At 57.9% G+C, this 25,754-nt stretch overlaps 1 protein-coding gene across 1 annotated transcript in view; it reads left to right on the forward strand.

Annotated features, from left to right (window-relative positions):
- Positions 1 to 25,754, forward strand: part of MID2 (midline 2) — a 60,518-nt gene that overhangs the window by 29,914 nt on the left and 4,850 nt on the right. Inside the window, exons 3-8 of the mRNA XM_068419843.1 lie at positions 13,573 to 13,668; positions 17,255 to 17,362; positions 19,344 to 19,492; positions 19,954 to 20,081; positions 21,147 to 21,290; positions 24,858 to 25,019. Of these exons, the coding sequence (XP_068275944.1) occupies positions 13,573 to 13,668; positions 17,255 to 17,362; positions 19,344 to 19,492; positions 19,954 to 20,081; positions 21,147 to 21,290; positions 24,858 to 25,019 (787 nt within the window). The remainder of the gene's footprint in view (positions 1 to 13,572; positions 13,669 to 17,254; positions 17,363 to 19,343; positions 19,493 to 19,953; positions 20,082 to 21,146; positions 21,291 to 24,857; positions 25,020 to 25,754) is intronic.

Consider the following 25,754-nt stretch of genomic DNA (forward strand, 5'->3'; position numbering starts at 1 on the left):
AACTAGCCTTGCTGTTTCATCTAATGCCACTTGATTCTTTAATTTGACAGTGTTCCTCATCAGTCCCAGCAGGAAATATGTTTGGGACCAGTTGGGAAACAGAGGGGGAAAAAAAATTACCAGAAGGTTTTTCCACTTCTTTGATCTATTTTATTTATTTATTTATTTTTTTAGCAGCGAGCACAGCGAGAGAGTGAATAGTCTCCTGCAATCTGTTTGCTGCTCTCTGGGTATTAGAGGATGTCACCAGCTGGGCTGGTAAAAAAAGCTTAAAAAGGAATAATCCCAAACCCACTTTAGCAATTAAACACGTCACTCACTGGAGTTTAATCAATTTTCCCCCTTTTTTCTCTTTCTTTCTTTTTTTTTTTTTTTTTGTTTCTCTCATTTTGCTTCTGAATTCCGGTCTGAGGCTGCGCTAGCTGGGGGTTGTGCATCAGAGAGATGCTGATTTATTTTATATTCCACTCAGGCTTAATTAACGCCATACGTAAGCGTGTTGGTGCCGCCGCAGCCACGTGCTGGAGCAGGAGGGCCAAGAGGAGGGGAGGAGGCCGGGAAGGGCCAGTCTTCCCAGCAAGCCGTTGAAACGTCCCGTTTTGGGACGTTGATGCCTTCCTCTCACCTCCCTGCTGCTTTCCAGCCCTCGTGTCCGTGTTTTATCCTTCGCTGCAGGGTTTGAGCGAGTCCTGGAGCTTCCTCAGCCTGCTGGTACCGGGCAGCCCCCGGCGAGGTGCAGCGCTCGAGTGCATCATTGATATAAATTGTCTCATAAATTATCAGTGACACCGGCTCCTCTGCTCTGGCGCTGCTCGGTGCTGTCCCGGCGAAGGAAGCCGTGCGGTTCTCACACCGCAGCATGGACAAAGCCCCTTTATATTGGACCAGAGCCCTGGGAAAGGAAGCTGGGAAGCTGCTGTGGGAACCAGCCCCTTTCCCCCATCCCCTTTGGAAGGGGCTTGGCAGCACGAAGGCAGGAGCGAGCGTTCCCCAGCCTCCCCTGACCCCAGCTCGGTGGCCAGGGCCAGGCTGGGGGGGGTTTCTGCCCCTTTCATCAAAGCCTGGGTTTGAACAGAGCAGAAGGTTCTTCCCCGCGGGGCAGCAGGGCTCGGCCAGCCCCAGCAGTGGGACACCGTGGGGTTTGCACAGTTATTTTTTGAAACACACCCCAAGCAGTGCGGTTATGATCCAGGCCGAGAACCACCGGCATTTTTATCTTTTTTTCTTTTTCCTTTCTTACCAACAGGCTTTGCCAAGAAGCTTGTTGGAGCAGCGTGTGCTCTGGCTGGGAGGAGCTGAGCATCTCTCCTGGGTGGAGGACGCGTGGAGAATTGCTGCTTGGACACGCAGCGGTTTCTGGGCATTTATGAATGAATCGGTGTCCTTAGCCCAAGTTCATTTGCATTTGCAATGGACCCTTTAAAAACAGCTTAGGGATCCTTGCCCTGAGTTTGCCTCCATAATGAGGTGATGCAGAGTCTTCCCTTCATGTATAATTAAGGGCTGAAGGCATTTGCTGAGAGTGGAGAGGATGGGGGGACACAAGGTGCGGGCTGGGGAAGCATTACGGTGGGGGGGCGGCCATGAAAGCTGTCACGATTTTAATTGTTTATTGCCCAGGAGAAGGGAAGGTGTATGGGGATGTCGCTGTTTCTCCTCCCGCGGGGATATGGTGGCTCTTCGGCTTTGTTTGTCTTGTTAAAGCGCGATGCCTCCGTGCGTGGCTCCTTCGGAGCATCGCCGTGGTGGTGGCACGGCCGCTGCTGGGGTTGTGTGGAGAGGCTGTTTCGGCTGAAATCACTGTCTGTGGATCTTGGGGGTTGTTTGTGGGGTGACGAGGCAAGGGCAGATGGGTTTGTACACATCAGGGTCTTCCCTAATGACGGGCGTTTGCTGGTGGTCCTGCCGGAGGGGTCAGCCCCACGCTGAGCTGCCTTCCCTGCTGGGCTGGGGCACAAGGGGAGTGGGGAAGAGCAGGGAGAAGTGAGAGTCATAAAATTGACGGCGTTTGACATCATTTAAATCCAAGTCAGGCCCAACTGAGTTTATATTTCAAGTTATCCACAGCTGAGCTATGTTTAACCTTGGATAACTCCTTTTGGGTAAGCAAAAAGATCCCTTACACCTATAATAATATCTGTTTGTGAGAGTTACTTAGTGCTGGATAACTGCTCTGTAAACTGTTGTAAAGCATTGCCATCCAAAACTGAAAATAAAATCCTAATCGCTCTGGTTTCAAAGGCGGTGAAAAGGCCTCTCACAGAAGATGTATGCTCGCAGACAGGCTGGCCAACACATATATTAGCAGTGTCAGAGGGAACAAAAAGTTCCCGTTAGTGAAGATTAGCTTTTAAAGAAAGATGAGGGGACTGGGGGGAAAATAACGGGAAGAAAAGAAAACTAGATAAAGGTTTTCTGAGTAACCCTCTTTGTGGAGGGCTCTGCCAGGAAGATCAATGTGGTGGTTTTATTTTTGTGCCGTGACACTGGTAAATTTTGAAAGAGTCTTTTGACCCATTGGTGAATGTGCAGGAAAGAAGGTGCTGGAGAGGGAGGGGGCTGCGGGAGTGGGCAGGGAGCCCGAGCCCCGCGGAGCTGGGGTGCCCTGCGGCAGGTCCCCGCGTCGCTCCCCGTGCCGTCACTGCCCAGCTGCTTCCCAGCAAAGGCCAGTAACGCTCCAGCCTTCCCAGTCCCCAGCGGGGCTGCAGCCGGGGCAAACGGCGCCACCGGTGCAAGCGCTTATCCCAGTTACGTGGGGTCTTGGGCAGCCCACCCCGGGGAGGAGAGGGGACGCGAGAGCCTCGGCTTTCACGGCAAATAAAGCATCACAGGGCTGGTTTGTGTGTTGCTCTGAGACTTGGGAGAGAAGCTCAAAAGCTGACTCAAATTCACTCCAAAGGCTTGCCACAAGAACCAGGAGGCACATAAAGAGTGCCCACGGGGTAGTCATTTATTTTCTGAAGCTCTTGGGATTTTCCAGCCGGTCTCGTGACTCGCTGGGGCCCTGACTCACCAAGGCTCGATGCCTGGGCTTGGCAGCCTGCGCCTTCCTCCTGCCGTGGTGGGGCTGCTGGGGCAGGGAGCTGCCCGCGGGGATGCGCACGCCCCTCCGAGGGCTCTTGTCTCGCTGCTGCGCGCAAGTGATGCTCGGGCCGGGGGCTCACACGGGCCAGGGGCTCACCCGGGCCGGGGGCTCGCCCGGGCTCGGCGCCGTAGCAGCCTCCTGGCCCTGGGCTGTTTGAGCTTTAGCTCTCGCAAGGCGAAAAGCTGTCCTTCCTTTTGGGCGCCGTGCTCCCCCGTGGTGCCAGGGCTGCGCCAGCGGTCCGTGCCCCGGGGTGCTGGGCAGTGCGGGTGGGCGTCTGCACCGTCCTGCCTGCTTTGGGCAGAGGCGGCAGGAGCTGAGCTGGGAAGGAGGGAAGGGGAGAGCGGGGAGTGCCCGGGGCGAGGGCAGCGGTGGCACTGGGGTGGCAGAGCCTGGGCTGCGGGGTTGGAGAGATGGGGACGCCGGGGGATGCCCCAAAGCCTCGCAGCAGCTCATCGCTTTGGTACCTTTGGGTCTTTTCCAGAAGAATGGCTAACCCTGCCCTCCAAACTCCAGCCGTGACTGAGAGCACTGGTCCTTCAAGTTTTCTAGGGAAATAACTGAAATTTTAGGGCTTTCCCTCCTAGTGTGGAGGAGGAAAGAGAATTTTTCCTTTTCTCATTGTCAGAAACGGATGTGTTTTTTTCTTGAGGAGGGAATAAGGACTGATGGGAGCTTTACACTTCACTGGGTGAAGTTTTAGCCAAGTTTAAAGCAGCTGAAACAGGCTTTGGCATGAGCAGTTACCCTTGCGCTTGGCTTGAAGGCTCCAGCGGTCCCTCCCTCCACGTTTTCCAGATGTTGTAACTTTTTGAGGAGTCCGTCTTTGGCTGATTTTGGGCCTTTCTCTCAGAGATGGCCTTTGGCAGAGCCCCTCCAGCAGCGTGGAGTGGCGTGGGTGCTCCCGGGGCACTCGGTGGGTGCCGTGGGGTCGTGGCGTTGTGGAGATCAGCAGGGCTCAGGGGCTGGCCGAAGGCAGGGCTGGCACACAGTTGCTTTATCTGGATTGTCTTCAGGTGCTTTGGGGCATCTGCCAGCGCCGCAGCGTGTCCCCGGCCCTCGGGCAGCCCGGGCTGGGCTGTTTTCTCCGGGAAGGAAAAACCTGTTCAGACGTTTTCTCTCGTGCCTGTTGCTGTGAGATGTCGGAGCTTGTGTAACCCGTGGGGCTGGTGCCTGAGATCTGCCGGATAAGGTGAAAAAAGGCTCTCTGCGCCCGGGCTGGCACTGGCATTTGGCCGGGGAGCCCAGGGGAGCATGCGGGGATGCACAGGGTCTGTAAGCGCAGTGTCCCCTACGCGCCTCTGACAGAGTCCGCTGCAGCATCCGACACGTTGCAGAGGAAAAAGGGGTCCCCAAGCAGCGCTAAGGCTCTGGCCGCAGGAGAAACTCCAAAACTGCCGCCTGTCCCATTGCTTAGTGATGTTTTTGGCGACTTTTTGATGGGTTTAGGCCTTTTGTTGGCGTTTCCAGCAGCAAAACAGCAGCGAAGGGAGAAAGCAGGCAGAAGGAGCGGGATCGGGGTGCTCGCGTCCGCACAAGGAGTTAAAGACTTCTCGCGGCGTAACCCTGCTGAAGTCGGTGCGTTTACCCCCAGGCTGAGTTTGTACCGGTGTGCGTCCATCTCAGCAGCTCCAGCTCTGGCTTTAACAGTCTCACCGTGGCTTAACGTAAGCAACAGATCAGCCAAAATAAGCCCCATCCCGGGCGGCTGGTTGGCGCGTTGTATCTGCTTCCAAGAGAAACCCGAGGGTTTGCGTCCTGCCTTGGCAGCGTGCGATGTGCCCTGGCAGCAAGAGCGGGGCTGGGAGGCAGGGAGCAAGCCTGGCGCCGGCGCGCAGCGTTCCCGTGGCCCTGGCTCCTGCTCCCGTGGCCCTGGCTCCTGTTCCTGTGGCCCTGACTCCTGCCCAGCAGCCGGGGGAGCCCCGAGCCCCTCAGCGGCTCCTGCTCCCCACGGCGCGGCTTGGAGCGAGACAGGGAAAATTCAGGGCAAGTTCCCCGTGCAGTGTGGAACAGCCCGGCTAAACGAGCTCTGGAGCGTGGCCTCGGAGGCTTCCGTGTGCTGGTGCCAGAAAGGTGGAAAGCGCGTTCAGCGCAGGCGAGTCCCGCGCCAAGCAGGAAGCTGGGACAAGTTATTTAGACCGCAGCCTCCACTGGCATTGCGTTTGTGCCCCTTCTGCCCAGCTCACCCTGTTGTTTTCTATTCAAATTTGTTCTTGTGCACACGGAGGTGAGCAGGAGAGCCCTGACGCTGCCACGGTCCCCCCCCGCCATGCCACGCTCCCCGCCAGCCCTGCCATGGCAGGGGACAACTGCGGATGAGAGATTCAGGCTCCCAAGGGGCTCCTTGTGCTTAATTGTCCCCATTTGTCACCATCCTGCCTCTGCACAGCCTTGCTATATCCGCCTCGGGGTCTCTTCTTGCTCCCGTGAGCAGGGACGCAGCCAATGCGCCGATGCAACACTGTTTTCCCGCGATGGCTCACGTCGCCTCTCTTCATTTCTCTTCGGGTTATTAGAGGGGAGGTAGCCGGGTGTGTTTCCCGCAGACGAGCTGTGCAGTGGAGCGGTGTAGATCTGAAGTGAATAAGACCGCAAGGGCTGGACGGGGACAGAGGCTCCGAGAACGTCCCTCGGGGTGCTCGAGCATGTTCTTGATCGGGGGGGGACTTCGCATCGCTCAGCGCTGGGCTTGGCCCTCCTGCCACTGGTGCCTGCTCCGTGCCGAGGGGTGCTGAGGGGAGATAAGGGTAGATGAGGGGTGCCAAGGAGTGCTGAGGGGTGCTAAGGGGAGCCAAGGGGAGATGAGGGGTGTCGAGGGGAGCCGAGGGGTGCCAAGGGAAGCTGCCACCGTCCTGGGCAGGAGCGAGCCTCGGCGAAGGGTGAATCGAGCCCTCGAGAATGTTTTGCTGCTCTCTCTTACAGCCATGAGCACTGACAAACAGTGGCAAGGTTTGGGGATGCCTCTCAAAGCCCGATACTGATGTTTTGTGATGGTTAATCTTGCTATTTATATCAGTATAATTAGCTGTGTTATTAATATTATCAAGGCGCCACAGTGCTAATTATATGTCTGCTTAACATGTGCTATCAGCGCTGTTTAAAATCCAGTGTAATTCTGCTTTGACATTATCCCTGCCATTAGTGTTATTTGTTGTGTGCTGCGGAAGATAATTTGGTGCTTCTAATCGTCGCGATACCCGTTAGGCAAACTGTCCCCCCTCACCCAGGCTTTTGAGCGTGATGCCACCAAGTGGTGCAGCTTTCCTGGGGACATTTCCGTCTGAAATCTTCCCTGTTTTGGGGGTCCCCTGTCCGTCAGGTTCTCCCTCAGAAGGAGGGGAACCCTTGGAAAATCCTGCCCCCCAAATAGAGCAAGGAGAGCTTTGCTCTGGGGTCTGTAGGAGCTTCTCTGGTCTTTTGTCTCCCCTTCTCCTGCTGCCAAGAGCTTAAATATTTCAAATTTGAGGAGAAATGTAGCTCAAGTGTGGGGAACCTGACTTTATGGAAACTTTTCAGTCTCTTGTCCCGAAGCCGGTGAGGGCTCCTGCTCGCTCCCGGCGTGCTGCCGTCGGAGGGGATTATGGTTTTGAATATCCCCTACTTTTAGTAGGATTTTGTGAGTCTAAACGTGGAGCGAGGTGCCTGTACATCTATTTCGGGACTAGAATAACGGTCTAAACATCAGGGCAGGTCTCTGGCAGTTCCCCGCTGGCGTGCCGTGGGAGCGGTGCCCGGCTGCCATGGGCGCAGACGCCTGAGGTCCCTCCAGCGCTCCCTGCAAGACCCTGCAAGCTGCCTAATCCTTTCCCTCGCCCTGTGCACGTCTCGTCTGGCTTCACCTCTCGGGAAGCCCCACGCCAGGAGGGCCCCTGGGGAGCCTTTGGGTTGTCTCTCCCCTGCAAGCAAGCATCCTCGGCTGGGTGATGGGCGCCAGGTCCCATGGGCATCCCTGTCCCCTGCCCGGGGCCAGCCCATCACGCTGCCCACCTGGCTCCCGGAGGTTTTACACTGAGATAAACCCCTCAGCGTAGGGGTGGGTGAAGAGGTGCGTTTCGTTCCTGGCTGTCTCACGCCTGCTGTTGGTGCCTCAGCCCGCTCTGCTCCCGCGGCTGCTGCTGCAGGGATGGGGGAAGGAGGAGAACAGGCTCGTGAGTCTGCGCGGGAGTCGGAGCAACAGGGAATTAAAAACCAGCTGCTGGAGCGTTTGATCAGCGTGTTTGATCCTCAGAGCTGGGAGCTGAGTTTTTCAGGGCACGCTGGGAGAGGGAAGGCACCAAGCAGTAGGGTCTGTGCTTCATTATCGTGCGTTTGCAGCCGGCTCTGTGCCCCCTCCAGCACGAGACCCTGAAAGGGGGAGCGGGCGTGAGGGTGGAAGGGTCTGGGAAAGGGGAGTGGGAGCGGCTGGGGGCTGGAGGAGGGAATATTGGAACAGCTTTGGCGACATCTCTCCTGCCCTGTGCCGGGACGGGCTCTGACCTGTAGCAAGCAGGTCCTGGCGGGGTGCTCCCTTGGGCAGGTTGTTCTGGTGCTTCTGACTGCCAAGCTCGGAGCCACGGAGCCCTGGTGCCCATGGGTGGGTGCACCCCAGAGGTGGTGTGGGCGCTGCAGCCCCGGAGCGGGCAGCTCCTGCTCCACTGTAGCTGTCTGACAGCTGTTCTCTGGCTGCAGTGCCTGGGATGGGGCTTTGCTGTGGGCAGAGGCTTCAGGGACGTGGTGTGGGTTAGATCTGCCCTCCAGCCTCCCGCCAGGAGAGAGCTGTGTGCGGGGCTCTGCAGCCGGGGGGTTGCAGCAGGGCTCCCCATCCTTGGTCATGGGCACCAAGTGCTCGTGACCCTTCCCAGCGCCGTCCTCCTCCTGACCCCTCATCCCGCTGTCGGACGCTGCCTGTGCCAGGGAACGGGCAGCGATGAACCGCGGGAGCAGAGCGGAGTGCCCGTGCCGTGGCGGGGGGACGTGCCGTGGCGATGGAGGCAATAAAAGCCACCAGTGCAAGGAGGGTGAGAGAGCAAATCAATGCCCAAGGCAGGACTCACAGGCAGTGTGGAGGTATAATTTATGCATTTTATTACTGATTAATATTTTAGATTGAAACGATGTTCTGCAGTGTTTTGGCTTAGTAAAGCCAAACTCTGGGCTGTGGTCATAACACACGCCAAGCTCCCCTTGAACTGATTTCTCCCCTGTCATTTGTCGTCAACCTCCGATGCTGCATCTTTCTGATCTCTGCAGAATTCAACACATTCTCTGCAATAATTTGAAATGCAGGAGCTTTAGCTTCACTTTCCAGCTAATTTTGTATTTGTAATTCAAAACATACCTCCCCGGTGTTTAGGCGTGAATTCTACTTCTAATTCATTTTATGCATTTCTTACTCAGCTTTGGAACAGCTGAATCTAAATATTGATGTGCAGCCCAGGAAGCGAGGAGAAGTGGGGATGGCAGGGACCTTCCTGGCAATTTTTCATTACTTTTTGCTTGAATTTTGCTGATTTGGTTTGGGAGGTGTGACAGGAGTTGGATGAAGTAATTAGAGAATCTTTGATAAAACCGTTATCTATCTGGTGAAAATCACAAAGCGTCTTTTTTATTGTTGAGTGGAAACCAGATGTTCCTCGGAAATGTACGAATCCTCTGTGCATTCCCCTGGCACTTTCCTGAACTTTCTGTTGAGTGAGTGCTCGTTGAGTTTCAGCTCTTCGCTTCCGCAGCAGAAGCTTGGTTGTTTATTAAGTGCTAACACGAATTTGCATATAGATTCCCTTTTTGCAGCCTCAGCTGGGGTGTTTGAGCTCTTCAGGTGATATCATTGATCTGGAAAGGCCGTCAGACCTTTCGAACCCCAGCCCTGCCCCAAGCCCCGTGTTGCTGATGGCCACGGGATGGGTTCGGGGCTCCTTGGGATGCATCTCACATAGGAAAATGAAATAGATTTGCTGGTAATGCTTCTTCCCATATAACTGTGCTCTCCAGTTTCGAGAGGGTGAATGCGAGCGAGCTTTTGACTAACGAAGCTTTCTTGGTTGTGACTCAGACGGTGAGGAGGGAAGGCAGCGTGGCAGAGCCAGGAGCCCGAAGGGACCGAGGGCTGAAGAGTGAGGGCTGAAGGAGCAGGTGGGCATCTGTGGGGTCTTCTTTCCTTTTTTGTCCTCTCTCCTCAATTGTCATGGTTGCGTAACTGGCAGAATAAAACAGAATAATTATTAATGGGTTATTTTTCTGGCAGATGGGGTTTCTCAGTGGAGCAGGGATGCAGGCAATGCTCGGTTCCCGTGGGGATGGCAGAGCTGCTTCTGAGGTTCTCCCGAGAGGAGCCCTGGGGATTTCGGGGGCTGGCGTGGGTGGCCTGTGGCTGGGGAGGGACTGCTGGGGCTGCTGCCAGCTCTGGCTCCTTCAGCATGCCATGACCCAGCCCCGTGCGTGGGCTCAGGGACGGGGAAGGTGGGGAGGTTTGTTCCCCAGCAGCCCTTCCACCCCTTGGGACACGCAGCTGCCGTGGTACCACCACAGAGCATCGGAAAAGCACCTCTCTAGACCTCCTGGTGCTGGTTTGGAAGAAACTAGAAATTACTCACTTGAGGAAAATTCCTGGAAAAAGGCATTGCTTGGAGCAGTGGAAATCTCCTTCCGCTCTGTCTTTTTAAAGGAATAAATAAAAGCAGTGGAAGATAAACAAATAAGCTCAGGACTCACCGTAGCCTGGGAATTTCTACATCAAATGTAGCAAATTTAGTAAGTCGTCTGAAAATCACATTCCTTTAAGCCGAAAAGCACGCGGCCCGAAACGGGGAGTGAAGTCTGGGAGTGTTTAAATAGGACAGCTCAAACAAGCAGATAATGGTTAGATGGCTTCAGGAAGAAAAACTGGCTTGTAACAGTCAGGATGAATTTAATAAAATATTTAAACAATTTTCCACACTTCTGCGACGATGCAGAGCACGGTGATAATATCCAAGAGCAGAAGAATTGCTTTGAACAGATTAAAGGACGTAAACACTGAAGGACCTAAATAAGCCATATGCAGCTCTGCTGGGTTTGGGCAGAAGTGCTCGTTAAGGGAGCTCTGCCCTCAGCTCCGTTGGGTGGCTGGGTGAGGGAAGGGGAGGGCGGAGGGTGGTCCGACCGTGGGTGTAGGCTAAGCTGTCCACGGGGATAAAGCCCTGGGGACACCCGTGTCCCAGGGCCCAGGGCCGGGCAGCAGGCGCGCGGGGAAGCGTTGTGCAGCCAGTTTGAGTTCGGTGCGTGTGTGCGTGCACGTGTGTTGATGGACACACATGTGGTTTGTGTTTGTGGTGCGTGGGGGGAGCAGAGCAGGGACCCACGGCCTTTGTCGAAAGCAGTTAGGAACGAATAAGGACGATGGGAAAAGCCCTAAATAAATCACTGACAGTAACCACTGCCCGGCTTTGGCTGCCTTTGCACGAGGATAAATGTGGAAAGCCGGCCCTGTAATAAGGCAGAGCCAAATGACACCCTCCCGTGCCGTCTGGCCAGGCTCCTGGGGTGCGCCCTCGCCCAGCAGGGCAGCAGGAATGGAGAAATCCACGTTTGGTTCAGCTGCTTATTTGATTTTGGGAGAAAAAGGAAAATCGAGTTGTCGCTCATCATGCACGACTGAATAAAATACGAGCATCAGCGCTTGCCCATCAGCACCGCGTTATCCAGCTCCTTCGGCTGCGTGCCCCCTGTATTTATTTTGCCTCTGGTCGCTTCCCCACGGTGTCCATGTCCCTGCGCTCTCCCTCCCCGGCCCTGCCGTCCCTGGGCGAGGGGGTTTCCATCACCGGGGCCACCCGGCCCCTTCGTCCCACTGAGCGCCGGGGTCTTCTGCTCAAGGACACGGTGGTAGTATGTTTTTAATCTCTCTTTCTCACTTCTCTTCCCACTTCTCTTCTTCTGTGAAGGCAGGCTGAGAGAGTTGGGGCTGTTCAGCCTGGAGAAGGCTCCGGGGAGACCTTCTAGCACCTTCCAGTGCCTGAAGGGGCTACAGGAAAGCTGGAGAGGGGCTTTTTTACAAGGGCATGGAGTGACAGGACGAGGGGGAATGGTTTTAAACTGAAGGAGGGGAGATTTAGATGAGATATTAGGCAGAAATTCTTTGCTGTGAGGGTGGTGAGACCCTGGCCCAGGTTGCCCAGAGAAGCTGTGGCTGCCCCCTCCCTGGCAGTGCTCAAGGCCAGGCTGGATGGGGCCTGGAGCAACCTGGTCTGTTGGAAGGTGTCCCCGCCCGTGGCAGGGGGTTGGAATGAGATGGTCTTTAAGGTCCCTCCCAACCCAAACCAGTCTGTGATTCTATCATTGTAGAGAAATCAACTATTCTGTATTTCAGGCCAGAAGGTGAATGTTTGAGGAAATTATGAGCATATTATAATGCAATTAAAAAACAACCTCTATAATCACTGCTATTTAGATACACCTACAAAACAACCAGCTGGTGTAATCAAAGCTTCTAGTATATTTTATTTGTTTCAGCGAATCAGGCAGAAGGAAACGGTTCCATCGGCGTTTCCCCACGCTGCTCGAGGGGTTGCGGCAGTCGGAGGAAGCCCTGCAGACCCAGAGCGGCGGGCGAGGGTGCCTGCTGCTGGAGCCGTCATTACCATGAATAAACCCCGCGGATGCCTCGGCATCGCTGTGGGATCGGCGTGCGCTTAGCGAAGGGACGAGTGCGGGGCAGGTTTGGTGCGTGTTTGTGGGTGGGGAGGGGGATGCTGTCCCCTGGAACACTCGGGGTGCTTCAAAGAGCGTACGCCGAGCCCACCTCCTCCCCCTGCCCTCCCTCCACAGCCCTGCGACATTAAAGCACATCGGCTGCAATTCCAAAGCTGCGACTTCGGCACAGCCGGGTTGGGGATGAGGAAGATAATTAGCAAGTTAAATGTTCGATGCTTTAGTCAAATTGTGTTTAATAATATTGAGCTATAAGGAGAGAGGGTGGCAGGAGCTGTTAGCAGCTGGCTTTTTCATTATCGACCCAGCGTTGCTATGCGAGGCGCTCCCCATTTAGTGAAGGCACCCGGGGTTTTATGGCATTTTTCAAGCCCGTTTCTGTGCTCTGCCTCACCCGCAGTTGGCTGGCGATTCGCAGGGTTGCACATGAGCTCTGAGTGTTTCAGGAGCCGGTGGTTTTTCAGGAATGAATGCTTTGCCTGTGCCTCGTGGCCGTGATTCACGTCCCCTTGGCTAGCTGGCCCCCGTGTTAGCTGTGCGCGCGGGGAAGGGCCGTGTTTGTGAGCCTTGGTGAAAGCCTCGGACCGCAGTTTCTAGCCGAGGATGAATAAAACACCGCAGGGACCCTCTTCCAGCCCTGGAGTTTAAAATATTAATAGGATATCATTTTCCCGACAAGCATTGCAACAGGTAGCGAGCACTTTGTTATAAAACATTTCCCCTTAGTGGAACCGTGTATTTTAATGGAAATGCGGTGTCACTTCAATTATTGATGGCCAAAAAAGTGCAAGTCCACTGTGTGGCCACAGGTATCGCAGTCTTTCCAAGTGGGCTCCTCCTCTGTGCTGCTGGGGACCCCTGTGCCCTCGGGCTGCGACCCACTCCCATGGGCGAGGGGCAGCGGGGCCGGGGGACTGGGAGCTTGGGGCGGGGGCCACGACCTTCCCTGGGGCGTTTTATCTCCGGCACCGAAGGAGGATGCGGAGGGGAGAGCAGGGGTGGAGAACAGCAGCGGTTTGTTCAGGGCAGGCTTCTGGCTGGGGGTTGAAGCAGAGCAGCTCGTCGTGCTCTCATGAAAGGTGGGACGTGGTGGGAGGGCTTGGCTGAGCTCGGCCGGTGTCGGCAGCGGTGGGATGAGGGGTTCGCCCCGCTGCCCGCACAGTCCCCGTGGCTCGGGCCGGAGCTGCCAGCGTGGCTCCGGCAGAGACGGTTTGCAGAGGAGAGGAGTCCCTGTGATGGTTCAGCAGGCGCTTGGTTGGCTTCCTGACCATGTGCAGAACAAAACCAAGGAAGAAAATGGCCACGCTGGCTTCTTGCGTGGCAGAACCGCGGGGAACGGCGCGTCCGGTCTCTCCCACCTTGTCGGAGGGTTCAGCAGCAGCGAGGGGTTCAAGAAGAGTTCTGAGGGCCTCGGATGCTCCTGGTGTTCTCCTGGCTGCCTGTAAGGTTTTCCAGGGAGCGCAGGAGAAACTCAGCTTTGCTGCAGGAACACAACCCACCCGGCTTCTCCAGCCGCATCCAAAGGAGCAGCCCAGGGCAGACACCGCGCTGTCACCTCTGGCTAGTAACCTTCCCAGGGCCACCGCGGTGCCGAGCTCGGCGGCCCCCTGCCTTGGCCTGAGTGCTCACACACCCCACCAGTGTGGGCAGGAGCTTCCAGGAGACCCAAGAGGCTTTGCCCAGAGTTGTTCAAGCTGTCGCTCCCTCAGGCAGCGTGTTGGAGGTGAATGGTCACGGTTGCTAATGGGGACTGGGGACAGCGCGCCGGCTTGGCTAATCTCTCTGCTTTTTCTCTTTCTCCTCTCCCATTTCTGGACTCGCAGCAAACCCTGGAGACGAATCTCACCAACCTGGTTAAACGCAACAGCGAACTGGAAAACCAGATGGCCAAGCTGATACAGATCTGCCAGCAAGTGGAGGTTGGTGAGAGCAATCGCGGGAGCGGGGGGTTGATGGGGATGGGGCACTGGGGAGCTCCCAGCTCGAGTGCCGGGTGCGTGGGACTGCTCCTGTGTCAGTTCCCCGGGGGCTGCCCTGGAGCAGAGGTGAGCGGGCGGTGGGAAGCATCGCTGGTGCCAAGGGGCTGGTGGGAGGTGGGATTGTTTAGTCCCAAATGATGGAGGACACAGGGACAGTTCCTGGGGGTCTGTGGGGTCTGAAGGAGAGGGTGGCGTGACTGGGAGCCACTGGGAAGAGACACGGGCTGCTGGGCTGGCTCAGGAAGGGAGGACCTGCCGGCTGCGCTGTGCGCGGGGCACGGTGGGTGCCTTTGGCTGCAGCCTGGGTGACCCCGGGTGTGCAAACACAGCTCAGCTCTCGGGGAGGGGAAGCAGGGTTACCCCTCCCATAGCTGCCTCCTCGCATCACAGCAGCCTCCCCTGGCAGGGCACGGCTGGCTCCAGCCTTTCTCCCAGGCTGCAGCAGCTCGTCATCTCCCTCGCTTCCCCTCCTCCTCCCAAACGTGTGCACTTCACCTCCCTGCACCCTCCCTGCTGTCGGGGACTGCGATCACAATCTCTGAGCGCTGGATTCTGTAGCAGAACAGCCGCGTTCAGGCTTAAGCCAGCAGCGAGCGGAAAGGGCTTTGTGCAGGGGATTACAGAGGAGGGGACGAGGTCACCTTTAGCGCTGCAGGAGAAAGGGACTGGGCTGACCTTGCTGTTCTGACCACTGGAGCTGTAAAGCCCTCTGTTCCCGGTGCGCAATCACCCTTTGTTGGCGTGGGGAGGGAGCCCGTGCCAGCAGTGCCGCTGCGCTTGCCCGCGGCCCCGCAGCCGGGTCACGGCGATGCGTCCCTGCAGAGAGCCGGCGGGAGGAGGAAGGCACTTCATGCCTCGCTGTTGTTTCGGAGTGCACATCCCAATTAATAGCAAATTAGTTTGCAGCTTTGTTTACTGAAGTGATACATGGAGAGAGGCTGTTGCAATGAGTTTCTTCTTAATGGGCTATTGATTTTTTTTGGTCGCTGAATTAAGCAGCGGTTCCTTGAAGCAGCACCTTTCCAGAGGATACACAACCAGGCTGCCGCAGGGATCACTGGCAGGGAGCCGGGGGTTTGCCAGTGCCTGAGCAAACACGACGGGGTAGCGGAGGTGGTGCCAAGCCCACGTCCCCACCAGGGAGGGCACCAGGAGATGCGCGGTGTGGCGGTGGCCCCCCATGCCACGCAGCCGCAGGGCTGACCTAGGCACACGCCGGCTCGTGTCCCCTGCAGCACGGCTGCCTGGCTGCGTGGCCAAAAGCCTGTTGCTGGTTTTGGGGGTGACAGCGCTGTGGGGTGGGTCCTGGGCTCTGGCTGCCTGGTGTGGAGGAGGAGGTTTGGCTGTGCGTGAATCACGCCTCGGTCCTCCTCCCTCCACGAGCTCCAGCACGAGCTCTGGCCAGGTTTGGGTTTTGCCATTTGCTTTTTATTGTAGGGCTGTGTGGTCCCTAGCACATTCCCCCACACACACTGAGAAGGGTGAAGTATTTTTCCCCCCTTCTTATATCTAAAAGCTCTCCCCCTCTCCCAGCTTTCCTACAATCGTAGCACCCGCTGAGTCTTCACCCTCAAATGCAGCATTTACCTGGGAACTAGTTCATGCGAATAAGACGTGGTTTGGCCAGTGTCAAACTGTGCCGGAGCCGGGTTGGTCTGAACCCACCCCTCCGGGCTGGGACCCTGCCTCAATAACGCTCCTGGTGGGAAAGGAGGCGGCTGGGGAAGGGGCTGCAGCGGGCTCTGCAGCTTCATCTGCCTTCGGTCTCCCGGCACGTGAATGCTGGCTGGGCTGCAGGTCTCTTGCCCTGGGCAGGTTTTCAGAATTAGGGTTAATTTAACCAGGAGCCCAGGATTTCTGGAGGGGAAGCGTGGTACTTGCTAAAGGACTCCCCCCCTTCTCCTCCTGCTGTTGTTTTTGCAGTCCTGGCACCCAGGGCTCCCTCCTCCTGGCAGCAGCAAGTGCCGGGGCTGCAAACCCTCGCAGACAGCCCTGGTTCTGTGCTCCTGGGCGATGCGGGTGATGCACATCCCTGCCTGCGCTCATGCCGGGGCTGCGGGGCCGCGCGGTCGCCGCTGCAGGCTCCTCGCCTGGGCGCTGACGTCCCCCTCCGCCGCCTCCCAGCACCTTCAGGAGATGACCCGCTGTTTTTCTCGGCGGTGTTATCTCTGCAGACCATCGCCTGTCTCCCACTCCAGCGTTACATAACCTGCTGGCCAGCTTTAAAAAAAGATCCTGTATCGAATGGGTTTAGCTCTGGGTTGCCTTCAGACTGCTCCACTGTTTCACGCTGTGTTGAGACCACAAGATGAAGAAAGCCTGTTTGTGTCCTTCAGTGCCGTTTAATCGAAGCAATAGGGCTCAGTTCCCCTCCTCTGAAGGGTACCCCCTGTTCCTGTCCGTCCCCCCAAGGATGCTGGTCTTCCCTGGGTGTTTGAAGCCTGAAAAGGGGCTCCATTAGCTGAAATTAAGCAGGACCCATGCAGCCTTTTCTGTAGAAACAAGCCCCTGTTCCCTCCTGCCTCCTGGGGCTGATGCCATGCTCACCTCGGCTTGTTCGAGGGGCAGGGTGGCACCCCCCCATGTCCCCAGCCTGCTGACCCCCCGCTACCTGCACCCTCATCACCCCATCTCTCCGAAGGCTCTGCCCTACCGCCGGCAGCACCAGCTCGGCTTTACCTGGGGGAGCTGCAATCCGGACAAATCCTCCAGTGCCTCAGCTCCTGACCACTTCGGGAGGGCTCCTGCACCCTGGGGTCACCAGCGTCCTGCCTGGCACCAGCATGGCAGAGCCTGGCACCGATAGCTCCTGCGCCCATAGCAGTGATGTCCGTGCAGAAGGACCAGTGGCCTTGGGAGGTCTATGAAGAAGGAAATCATCAGTGCATCTCCTGCTTGGGCTTCTCTGCTCTTCTTTGAAGTCTTATGGGACAAGTCTGCCGTCGTGTCCTGCTGACTTCTCTCGCTGCCCCCCACCCTTGTCTCAGCCAGGGACCATGGGTCTGTAGCCTGGGGTGATGAGGGTTTGCTGGCCCCTTCTCCAAGGGTGAGCAGGCCATCTTGAGCAGCATCTTCCAGAGCAAAGCTTCAGAACTGGTCACTCAAGAGTCCAACCCGAATGGAGGAGCCAGGTCTCCCCGGTTTGCAGCATCCGTCCCTCCGTGACCAAGAGTGTCTCCTTACTGCTTTCCCCAAAAGCACGTTGAGAGCCACGCAGACTGCTGGCAGTGCCCTGCCTGGCTGGTGGGTGTCTTGCTGGTCAGCAGCAGAGGGAGAGCATCTGAGATCTCCCCATGGTCATGTTTTGGTAGATGCTAAGCAGGAAAATTATTAATTGGCCAACCGTCCACGTGGCAGAGGCCACAAGAAGACCAGACCTGATCTGGTAGAGGCCAGATCATGTCCAGGGTGGTTTGCAATAGCTGATGAGACCTGAGGGTGACTTTTGGGAAGCTCTGTCCAGTCTGATTGTGTCATCGTCAGCCCCCCACCCCTAACGGCGTGTGCTTTTGCTGTTCCCGGCCAGGTGAACACAGCCATGCACGAGGCCAAGCTGATGGAGGAGTGTGATGAGCTCATGGAGATCATCCGCCAGCGCAAGCAGGTCATCGCTGTCAAGATCAAGGAGACGAAGGTAAGGAGGGCTGGCTCGCGCGTCCGGGGTTCGAGGGTCCCCTCCTGCACCCGGGGGGTGGCCGCTGCAGGGTCTGTCCTTCCTCTCGGGGTACAGCCCAGCAGCTCGGCAGACCAGGATGTCCCAGCCACACACGGAGGGGCTGCCAGTGGCGTGCGTTGCCTTGCCCGTGGAGCAATTGCTTTGGGCAGCCATCGGGACACGCAGAGTTGTGGGTGTGCGAGTCCCGGTGTCCCTCGCTGCTGCTGCCCCAGGGCTCTTCTGCCGAGGACGAGGCGTGTGCTTGACACGGCGGAGGAGGGAAGGCGCGGTGAGGAGTGTGACAGATGGATGCCGTTGCTTGGATCAGTCCAGACAGCTTCCTCGGGGCTTTTCTAGCGCTGCGATGCTGATATAATAATGCAGAATTAATGTGGAGGGGCCATCGAGCCTGCGCTGCGGATGAGGAGAGGCTGCATGCCCTGCACGGCAGCGTGGCTGTAGGGAGCTGGCTTCTCACCCTTCCCTTTGAGGGGGCCTTTGGACCCTTCCTCCAGCGGTTCCAGGTGTCCTGGCTGGTCCCGGTGGTTTCCGTGCGGCGGGGAGGGACCGGCTGCAGCTCCGAGCGGTGCCCGTGGGCGCTCACAGCGCGCGGGCACGAGCCCTTCGCCTCTCCCGTGGAGCTGAACGTGTGTTCGGGCCCAGCTCCGCGTCCCTCGCAGCGCTGGTAGCTCAGCCGGGGACCAGCATCGCCCCGGGCACGGGGGTTTTGCAGGCAGAGGTTTGGCGTACGCAGGGAGCCCACCCGCAGGAGTGGAAGCTCTGGAACACGTGCCTTTATCCCAGCCCCTTCGGGGAACATATTTTATGTAACGGTGCCTTCTGCTGGTCCATCTGTCTGTCTGCCTCTCGCTTCCCACCCTCTCCACTAACGTCTTTTGACCGTGTTGTCCAGTTTCAGCCGTGCTTGGCAGGGAGCTGGAAGGCTCCAAGATATTATTTCCCCACAAGCTGGCAGCTGGGTGGAGGAGAGAGGCCCCGAGCAGTGCCCAGAGCCACCAGCAGAAGCGACGCTTTGCAGAGGAGAGACGAGGTGCCGTTAGAGCTGTTCTCTGTGTTTATTCCTCAACGGCTTGTTCAGTGCTTTCTTAAGCCACCAGAAAATATGTCCCCCAGAGCTTTGCAGAGAACGGACCCAAGTGTCAGAGGTGCCTTTCCCTGGGGTCACTTCACGTCCCCTCTCGCGCGGTGGCCGGGCCAGGTCTGAGTTTCCACTGGACGCGGCAGAGCCCTGAGCCCCGGCCCCGGGCACGGGCCGTGCAGGGCTCGCAGGACGCTTGTGTGGATGGAGCAGAGCCCGGCCAAGCCACGTGCCCTATTTTTGGGTGCAAACCAGTGCCTGGGCTGGTTTTTCAGCTCCTGCTTCCCTGTGTTGTGGGTAACTCCTGTCCCGTCTCACTGCAGCACCTCACCTTTAATTGCAAAACGATTTGTGGCTGCAAATATGATGTTTTCCAGCAGCTCTGCTGGGGCTGAGCCAGCCTGGGGTTTCCTTGCCCTGCGCTGGGTTGCTTTGCAGGAGCGCTCCTCTCCCGGCCAAACGGACCGAGAGCCGGCACAGAGGGGACAGCATCGCGTCTGCACGGGGGGAGCGGAGAGAGGACACAAGGATGCGTCCTTTGGTCACATGTGGGACCCGTAGTGCAGCACAGGGGCTTTTCCCTGGGGCTTTCCCACCCTCAAGCAGAGTTTAACACTGAAAGTGTTTTGTCAGGGCAATGGTTGGACTCGATGATCCCAGAGGTCTCTTCCAACCTGATTGATTCTGTGATTCTGTGCGTCGCCGCTCTCCCTCCCCAGAGCCTCTGGGGATGTTTCCGTGCTGTTTCACCGCTCCTCGCTTCCCCTGAGCAGCCCCTGGCTTAGGATGGGGTTTCCTCAGCGCTTTCCCAGCTCCATGCTGGCTTCTGAGCGCCTTTGCTCCCCTCCACTTGTCCCGCAGGTGATGAAGCTGCGGAAGCTGGCCCAGCAGGTCGCCAACTGCCGGCAGTGCCTCGAGCGCTCCACGGTCCTCATCAACCAGGCGGAGCACATCCTGAAGGAGAACGACCACGCGCGGTTCCTGCAGACAGCCAGGAACGTGGCCGAGAGGTGGGCTGGCACGTGGGGCTCGGGACACCACTGGAGTTGTCCCCTGGTCGCAGGTCCCTGCCCAGAGACCCCCCAGCGTGCTGGGCTCGGGGCTGCCACTGGTCCCCATCCCTTGCAGGACAGGAGTTGCATGGCGGGTCCTGATGGAACTGAACATCTCCTTGGGAGCAAACACCCTTCCCTGGGGGAAAAAGGGGTGGGAATGCCAACCCGAAGGGAGCTCGGGGCAGTCGGGGATGGGATCCCCCAAGGATGGAGCCCCCCACCTCTCTGGGGGACCTGTCCCCAGGCTGGGCCACCCTCCTGGGGCAGGGGCAGGGGTTGGTGGGTACAAGGCGGTTTTCCAACAGCGTGTAACATAACCGCTGCTTGCACCCTTTCGGTCCCCCGTCTTGCCGCTGCTGGGTGTTGGGAGCGACGTGCGCCCTGACGTGCATTGACGGGCTCTTCTTTTCTCCCAGGGTCGCCATGGCAACTGCATCCTCTCAAGTTCTGATACCAGATATCAATTTTAATGATGCCTTTGAAAACTTTGCGCTAGATTTTTCCAGAGAGAAGAAGCTGCTGGAGGGGCTGGATTATCTAACCGGTGAGTGCACAGGCGTGATCCCTGCTGCCTGCGCCCTGCATCCTCCCCGCGGCCCCCCTGCACCCCGCGTCCTCCCCACAGCCCCCCTGCACCCCGCGTCCTCCCCGCAGCCCCCCTTCACCCCACCGAGGTCTGCCAGGCGTATTTTAAAGCAAACCATGTCACCACTCATTCTCTCCGGTAAAAAGTGCCCGGTCGGCTGCAGCAGAGCAGAGGCCGTGCTGTCACCAGGACAGTGATGTGTCCCTGTCCTCCTGTTTGCCCTCCACCTCTCCGGGAGGGCAGGTGGAAAAGTTTGGAGAGCAGGTCAAAAATTATGGTCTCCACAGCCCAGGGAGGAGGCTGATGCCCGTGAGGAGCCGAGAGGGAGGATTACAGGGAGGGGACGGTGAATTAACCAATTATTGTACTTCTAATGCCCTGCATGCTTTAGCATTTCCCTTTTGCTGCCCTTTTTGTGGGTCTCAGTGCTAAATTCCAACCTCCTGCGGGCAGAGACCTTGGTGCCCATAGCACAGGCTAAACACCGCTCTGCCCTCGTCCAGGGTGACCGGGAGCAGCCCTGCCACAGCCGTGCCACGTGCTGGCAAACCAGGGCCAGGGGTGACAGCTCTGGAGAGGCAAGGACATCCTCACTCACCCCAATCTGATTCTCTTCATTGTGAAGCAGATCAACTTGCTGTGAAAATTAGCAATGAACGTGTCTGGAACAGTTATGGGACAAAATACTTATTCCAGAACACGTGCTGAGAAATAGCTGGATTTTGAAGTGGCTTCTCGGCTTGTTTCGGGGTGGGGGTGTCAGAGCTGAGGGAGGCGGCAGCGAAGCCCCCTTGTCCTGGCACGCCTGCAAACCCACCAGCCCCTGGATGCTTTGTTATTGCACTAAAAAGTTTAGTTAAGTGGGAAACACAGTGACAGATAAAATGGGACAGTTGTTCGTGTCCAGAGGTTCTGCTCCCTGCGCAAGCCCCTCTCCCCGCCTTAAGGGAGCCAAAAAGCCCCGGGTACGTTAAGAAAAGAAAGCCCAAACTCACAGAAACATGTTCCCTGTGCCCCCCGCAGCGCCGAACCCGCCATCCGTGCGTGAGGAGCTCTGCACGGCCTCCCACGACACCATCACCGTCCACTGGAGCTCGGAGGACGAGTTCAGCGTCAGCTCCTACGAGCTGCAGTACACCATCTTCACCGGCCAGGCCAACTTCATCAGTAAGTGACGGAGCGCGGCTCCCTTCGGGGCCGTGGGCCGGGTGGGAAGAGAACGGTCCTTGGGGAGAATCCGCAGGTTTAAAGGCTGGGAATTGGGGGAGGAAACTGCAACAAAGGATGAGCCAGCAGTATGCCCAGGTGGCCAATGGCTTCCTGGCCTCTATTAGGAATAGTGCAGCCAGCCGGTCTAGGGAAGTGATCGTCCCTCTGTACTCGGCACTGGTGAGGCCGCACCTTGAATCCTGTGTCCAGTTCTGGGCCCCGCACTTCAAGAAAGATGTTGAGGTGTTGGAGCGAGTCCAGAGGAGGGCAACTAAGCTGGTGAAGGGTCTGGAGGGTCTGACCTTCGAGGAACGGCTGAGGGAGCTGGGGGTGTTTAGCCTGGAGAAGAGGAGGCTCAGAGGTGACCTTATTGCAGCCTACAACTACCTGAAGGGAGGTTGTAGCAGAGTGGGAGTCGGCCTCTTCTCCCAGGCAACCAGCGATAGGACAAGAGGACACAGGAACAGGGTGTCAGAAATATGTACCTGTTATGATTTCTTGTAACACTGCCCTTTTCCTAAAATGAGAGGGGGTTTGTGTGCTGGAGGGAAGTTAATTTAGGGGCTGGGTTATAGGAGAGAATCCAGGGAAACTGCTTGTTTTGTACAAGAAAAAAATATGGATGTTTTAATGGGAGAACAAAAATACAGCTTCCAGTTTGTCCGTCCCGAAGTCGTGCTTTGGAAGAGCACAGCATCCCCACAGCACAGCTCTTGCAAGACAGTTTTATTCCTGGTTTTCCTTAGTTGTAGGGAGTTGTAGGAAGTGCTGACGAAGAGCTTCAGGGGACTCTTTGGGCCGCCGTCAGCGTGTCTCCTGGTCAGGAAGAGCCGGGCGCTGGAGGCGCGGTGTCGGCACGGGAAGGCTGTTCAGTGCACTTTAACATACGCAGGAAGCTGCCAGGGAAAGTTACTGCTTGTGGCTTCCAGAGCTGACAACACCTGCGTCCCAGCCTCTACCCTCGCTTTGGAAAACAAGATGATTTATTGCCCCTGGGCCAGAGGTTGGTTACGGGTGCTCGCTGCTACAGCAGCTGGGTTGCCCCGGCTCGGTTCCTCTCTCCTCCCCCAGCTCCAACATGTGGTCTCCAGCGTTTTGTTCGTCTCTGAAAGCCCGTGAGAGCTCATCAACCTCTTGGGCTCCATCCCGAGAAGGCCACCAGCCTCCATCCCCCCTGTGCGTGCCAGCTGGGGAGGGAGCGTGGGCCGTAGTGGCATCACCGCGTTGTTTGGGCGGGGGGGGACACCCAAAGGTCTCTGCACCAGCTCTGCGTGAGCCAGGCTGGCGTGGAGCTGGGCCAGGTCGCCCAGGGCTTGCTTGAGCATTGACCGTCTCCAAGGACAGAGAGTCCCCAGCTCTCAGAGCCCCGCTCCAGTGCTTCCCCACCCTCAGCTCGAAGAAGTTTGTCCTTCTCCAACCAGGATTTCCCCCGCTGCAGCTTGTGCCCTCACCCTGGGGCTGTCCCCGGCCCCTCGGGGAAGGGTCCGGCTCCCCCCTCTCCCCGTACGCCGCTTTGGGCACGTGGCTTGGACTCCAGCCCATTGAGGGGCTTGGGAATTCGTCTGCTGCCTGCCTTTGGGGCCATGTGGGTTTGGTACAGGCGTTGGGAAGGCTGCAGGGTCGCAGGGGTGACGGATGACAAGGGCAGCTCTGGAGGGGAGCCCGGGGGGCACACGTCAGGGGTGTCTTCCGTGGCCGTCTGGTAGCTCTTTGTAGGAGTAAAGAAATCATCAGTTAGCATCTCGGAGGAGAAAATGGGTAATATATTGTCACTTGGAATAACACAGTCGGGTCTGTGTGATGAGAGCGTTTGAGTCCTGGCTGAACTCAGGCGTGAAGAGACGCTGGGAGCAGTGGGCTGGGGCTCCCGTGAAGGGAAATGCCTTGCCCAAGAGCACACAGCTGGCCTGCGGAAACCCTCCCCTTCACCCGCGCCTTAAAGCCAAGAGCTCGGCGGGAGTCGGACATTTTTATGGCTGACGAAAGCTGCAATAAAAAGGGTTGGTTTAAGCTTTGGCAAGGGTAGAAGCCTCAGTCTTCAAGGCCAACCCCTTGTTGGTTGTTTTGGGAAGGAAACCTGCTTGGGAGGCCAAGTCATTCTCAGACTGTCCTCAGCCCCCGTGTCCTTTCCGATGAGGGATCCAAAGCTGGTCCGTGTCTGCGGGGAGACGGCACTTACCAGGGCTCGTCTGGAAGCTGTGTGCTCCTGTGAAAGCAGCTCTGCGGGAGGATGCGATCGGTAGCACATCTGTTTTATTTTCCACTTCAGCTAACATTGCTCTGCTCCTCGAGGCTGTTTGCACGTGTATTTTAACCCAAATCCAGGCTGACAGTGACTGCAACCTACCCGTGTCCTCTGGCTGAGCCAGCCACCGGAGATGACACACACCCTGACACATGCCTTCGACAAGGAGGTGTGGGGCGTTCTCCAGGCTTCTGCCATCCAGCCGTGTGCGTGTTCACTGGCAACAGGAGGCTGAAACCCCAGCTGCTGCTGCTGCACCTCCTCCTGATCCCTCTTTCGGTGTAAAGCCGCAGCCCCGTGCTGGGGTGGCTGCCCCAGAGCCCTTTTCTGGGAGCCCAGAGCTGCAGCGGATGGTGCTGGGCACTCGCTGTCCCCGGCCCCTTGGTGCCAGCACTGGGGGTTGCTCCCGGAGCCCACAGCATCCCATGGCTGCTCGAGGCTGCTCTGCAGGCTGCTCCCACCCCAGCCGTGCCGGCAGCAGTGACAGTGACAGCGTCGGTGGCACCACACGGTGCTTTTCTCCTTCCCTGGGCGCCGTGTCATCCCACATCAGACACACCACAACACCCTCAGCATGGCAGCTCTGGCAGCGCAAACTGCTGCAGCGTTAGGGCTTGGTGCCTCCGAGATCTTGGGGCTCTTAATTCCTTTCCCTTTCCACGAAGAGTTCAGGCTCGTGGATGTTTTCCAAGCGTCCGGATCCCGCTCCCTTCGCCAGGAGCTGTCGTTTTCTTTGAACCACTTTGCAGAGCAGTCTGCCCAGGGAGCCGGCACATCGGCATCCCTTGGGCATCGATTATTGCTTCCCACCCCGGAGCCCTGAGCACCGGGCAGGGGGGGGATCGGGTGCACACACATCCGTTCCTGCTGCCGGCACTGCCCGCTGCAGCCCCCCAAGCCGCAGGGAGGGTGTGCTGCAGGAGCGAGGGGACGCGAGGGGATGCCAGTGGCGTCACCTCCTCCCGGGCACCGGCCCGTGCCTCCAGCCAAGCTCCTCTTTCTCCGCACCCTTTCCCCATCACTTCCCGTGGCGGCATCTCGAGATGCCAGGGCCCCACCCCTGGCTTTGCCTGACCCGGCATTGCCTTCATGTGAGAATAAAAAAGGCTCTTGGAGTTGCTGGGGTTCATCATCTATGGAAATGTCCCTTCAGGCACTGTTAACTCCCGGTGCATCAGCCTGAGGGATGCAGGTCGGTGAGCTCCACATTAGCAGCGCGTGCTCTTGGTGTTCTGTCCTTCCCTGTGAATAAATCTTCCCCCCCCTCTCCCGTACCGCAGGTCTCTACAACTCCATGGACAGCTGGATGATCGTCCCCAACATCAAGCAGAACCACTACACCGTCCACGGGCTCCAGAGCGGCACCCGCTACATCTTCCTCGTCAAGGCCATAAACCAGGCGGGCAGCCGGCACAGCGAACCCGCCAGGCTCAAGACGAACAGTACGTGCCCGGGTGCCTCAGCTCCTTCCCCGCCTCGAGGGATGGCCCCCTGCTACCCCCCGCAGCGCCGGGGCTCCATCATCTCTCTGGTCCCATTAGCACCCATCCCTGCGGGTCCCTGGGGCAGCTGGGGTTGTAGGGGTTCGCGAAGGTCCGTCTTCCTGGTCACTTTGTGTCACTGGGCTTTTTGGGGCCCGTGTGTGGGGTCCCAGGGCACTTGTGTGCTTGAGCATGGCTTTGCTTACAGAGGGTCGCGATGCTGGGGGGCTGTAGGGAGACCGAACAGTGTCTGTGTGGCCATGGATGGGGCTTCGCAGCCACCCGCGAAGCAGAAGGGAGGTTGTGCTTCACGTTGCCCCAGGGACAGCCGAGGAGGGTTAAACATGGTCAGGGAAATTACAGTGAGATTCCATCAAAAACCAGAGGGCAGCAGAGCCGGAGCCGTCCAGGCGAGGAGGGAGTTCCTGGGTGCGCAGTAGGAGGAGGGAAGCCCCTTCCCATGGAAGAGGGGGGAACGTCACAGGAGGGACCTGTCGAGGGGGAAAACACGGTGCTCAGGGCTTCTGCTCGGGGCTGCGTCCCCCCAGCGCTCCCCGGGGCCATCCCTGCCTGGCCCGGGCGCAGCCCTCCCCTGTGCCTCCTTTTCCCACGCTCAATCGTGCAGGAGGGCACGGCTCGGCGTGCGCCGTGGCACTGTCCCCCGAGCCAGCCCGGGGACTGCTCCCGCTGCCAGCG

The sequence above is a fragment of the Nyctibius grandis genome, chromosome 29 (assembly GCF_013368605.1).
Source record: "Nyctibius grandis isolate bNycGra1 chromosome 29, bNycGra1.pri, whole genome shotgun sequence".
NCBI lineage: Eukaryota > Metazoa > Chordata > Aves > Nyctibiiformes > Nyctibiidae > Nyctibius > Nyctibius grandis.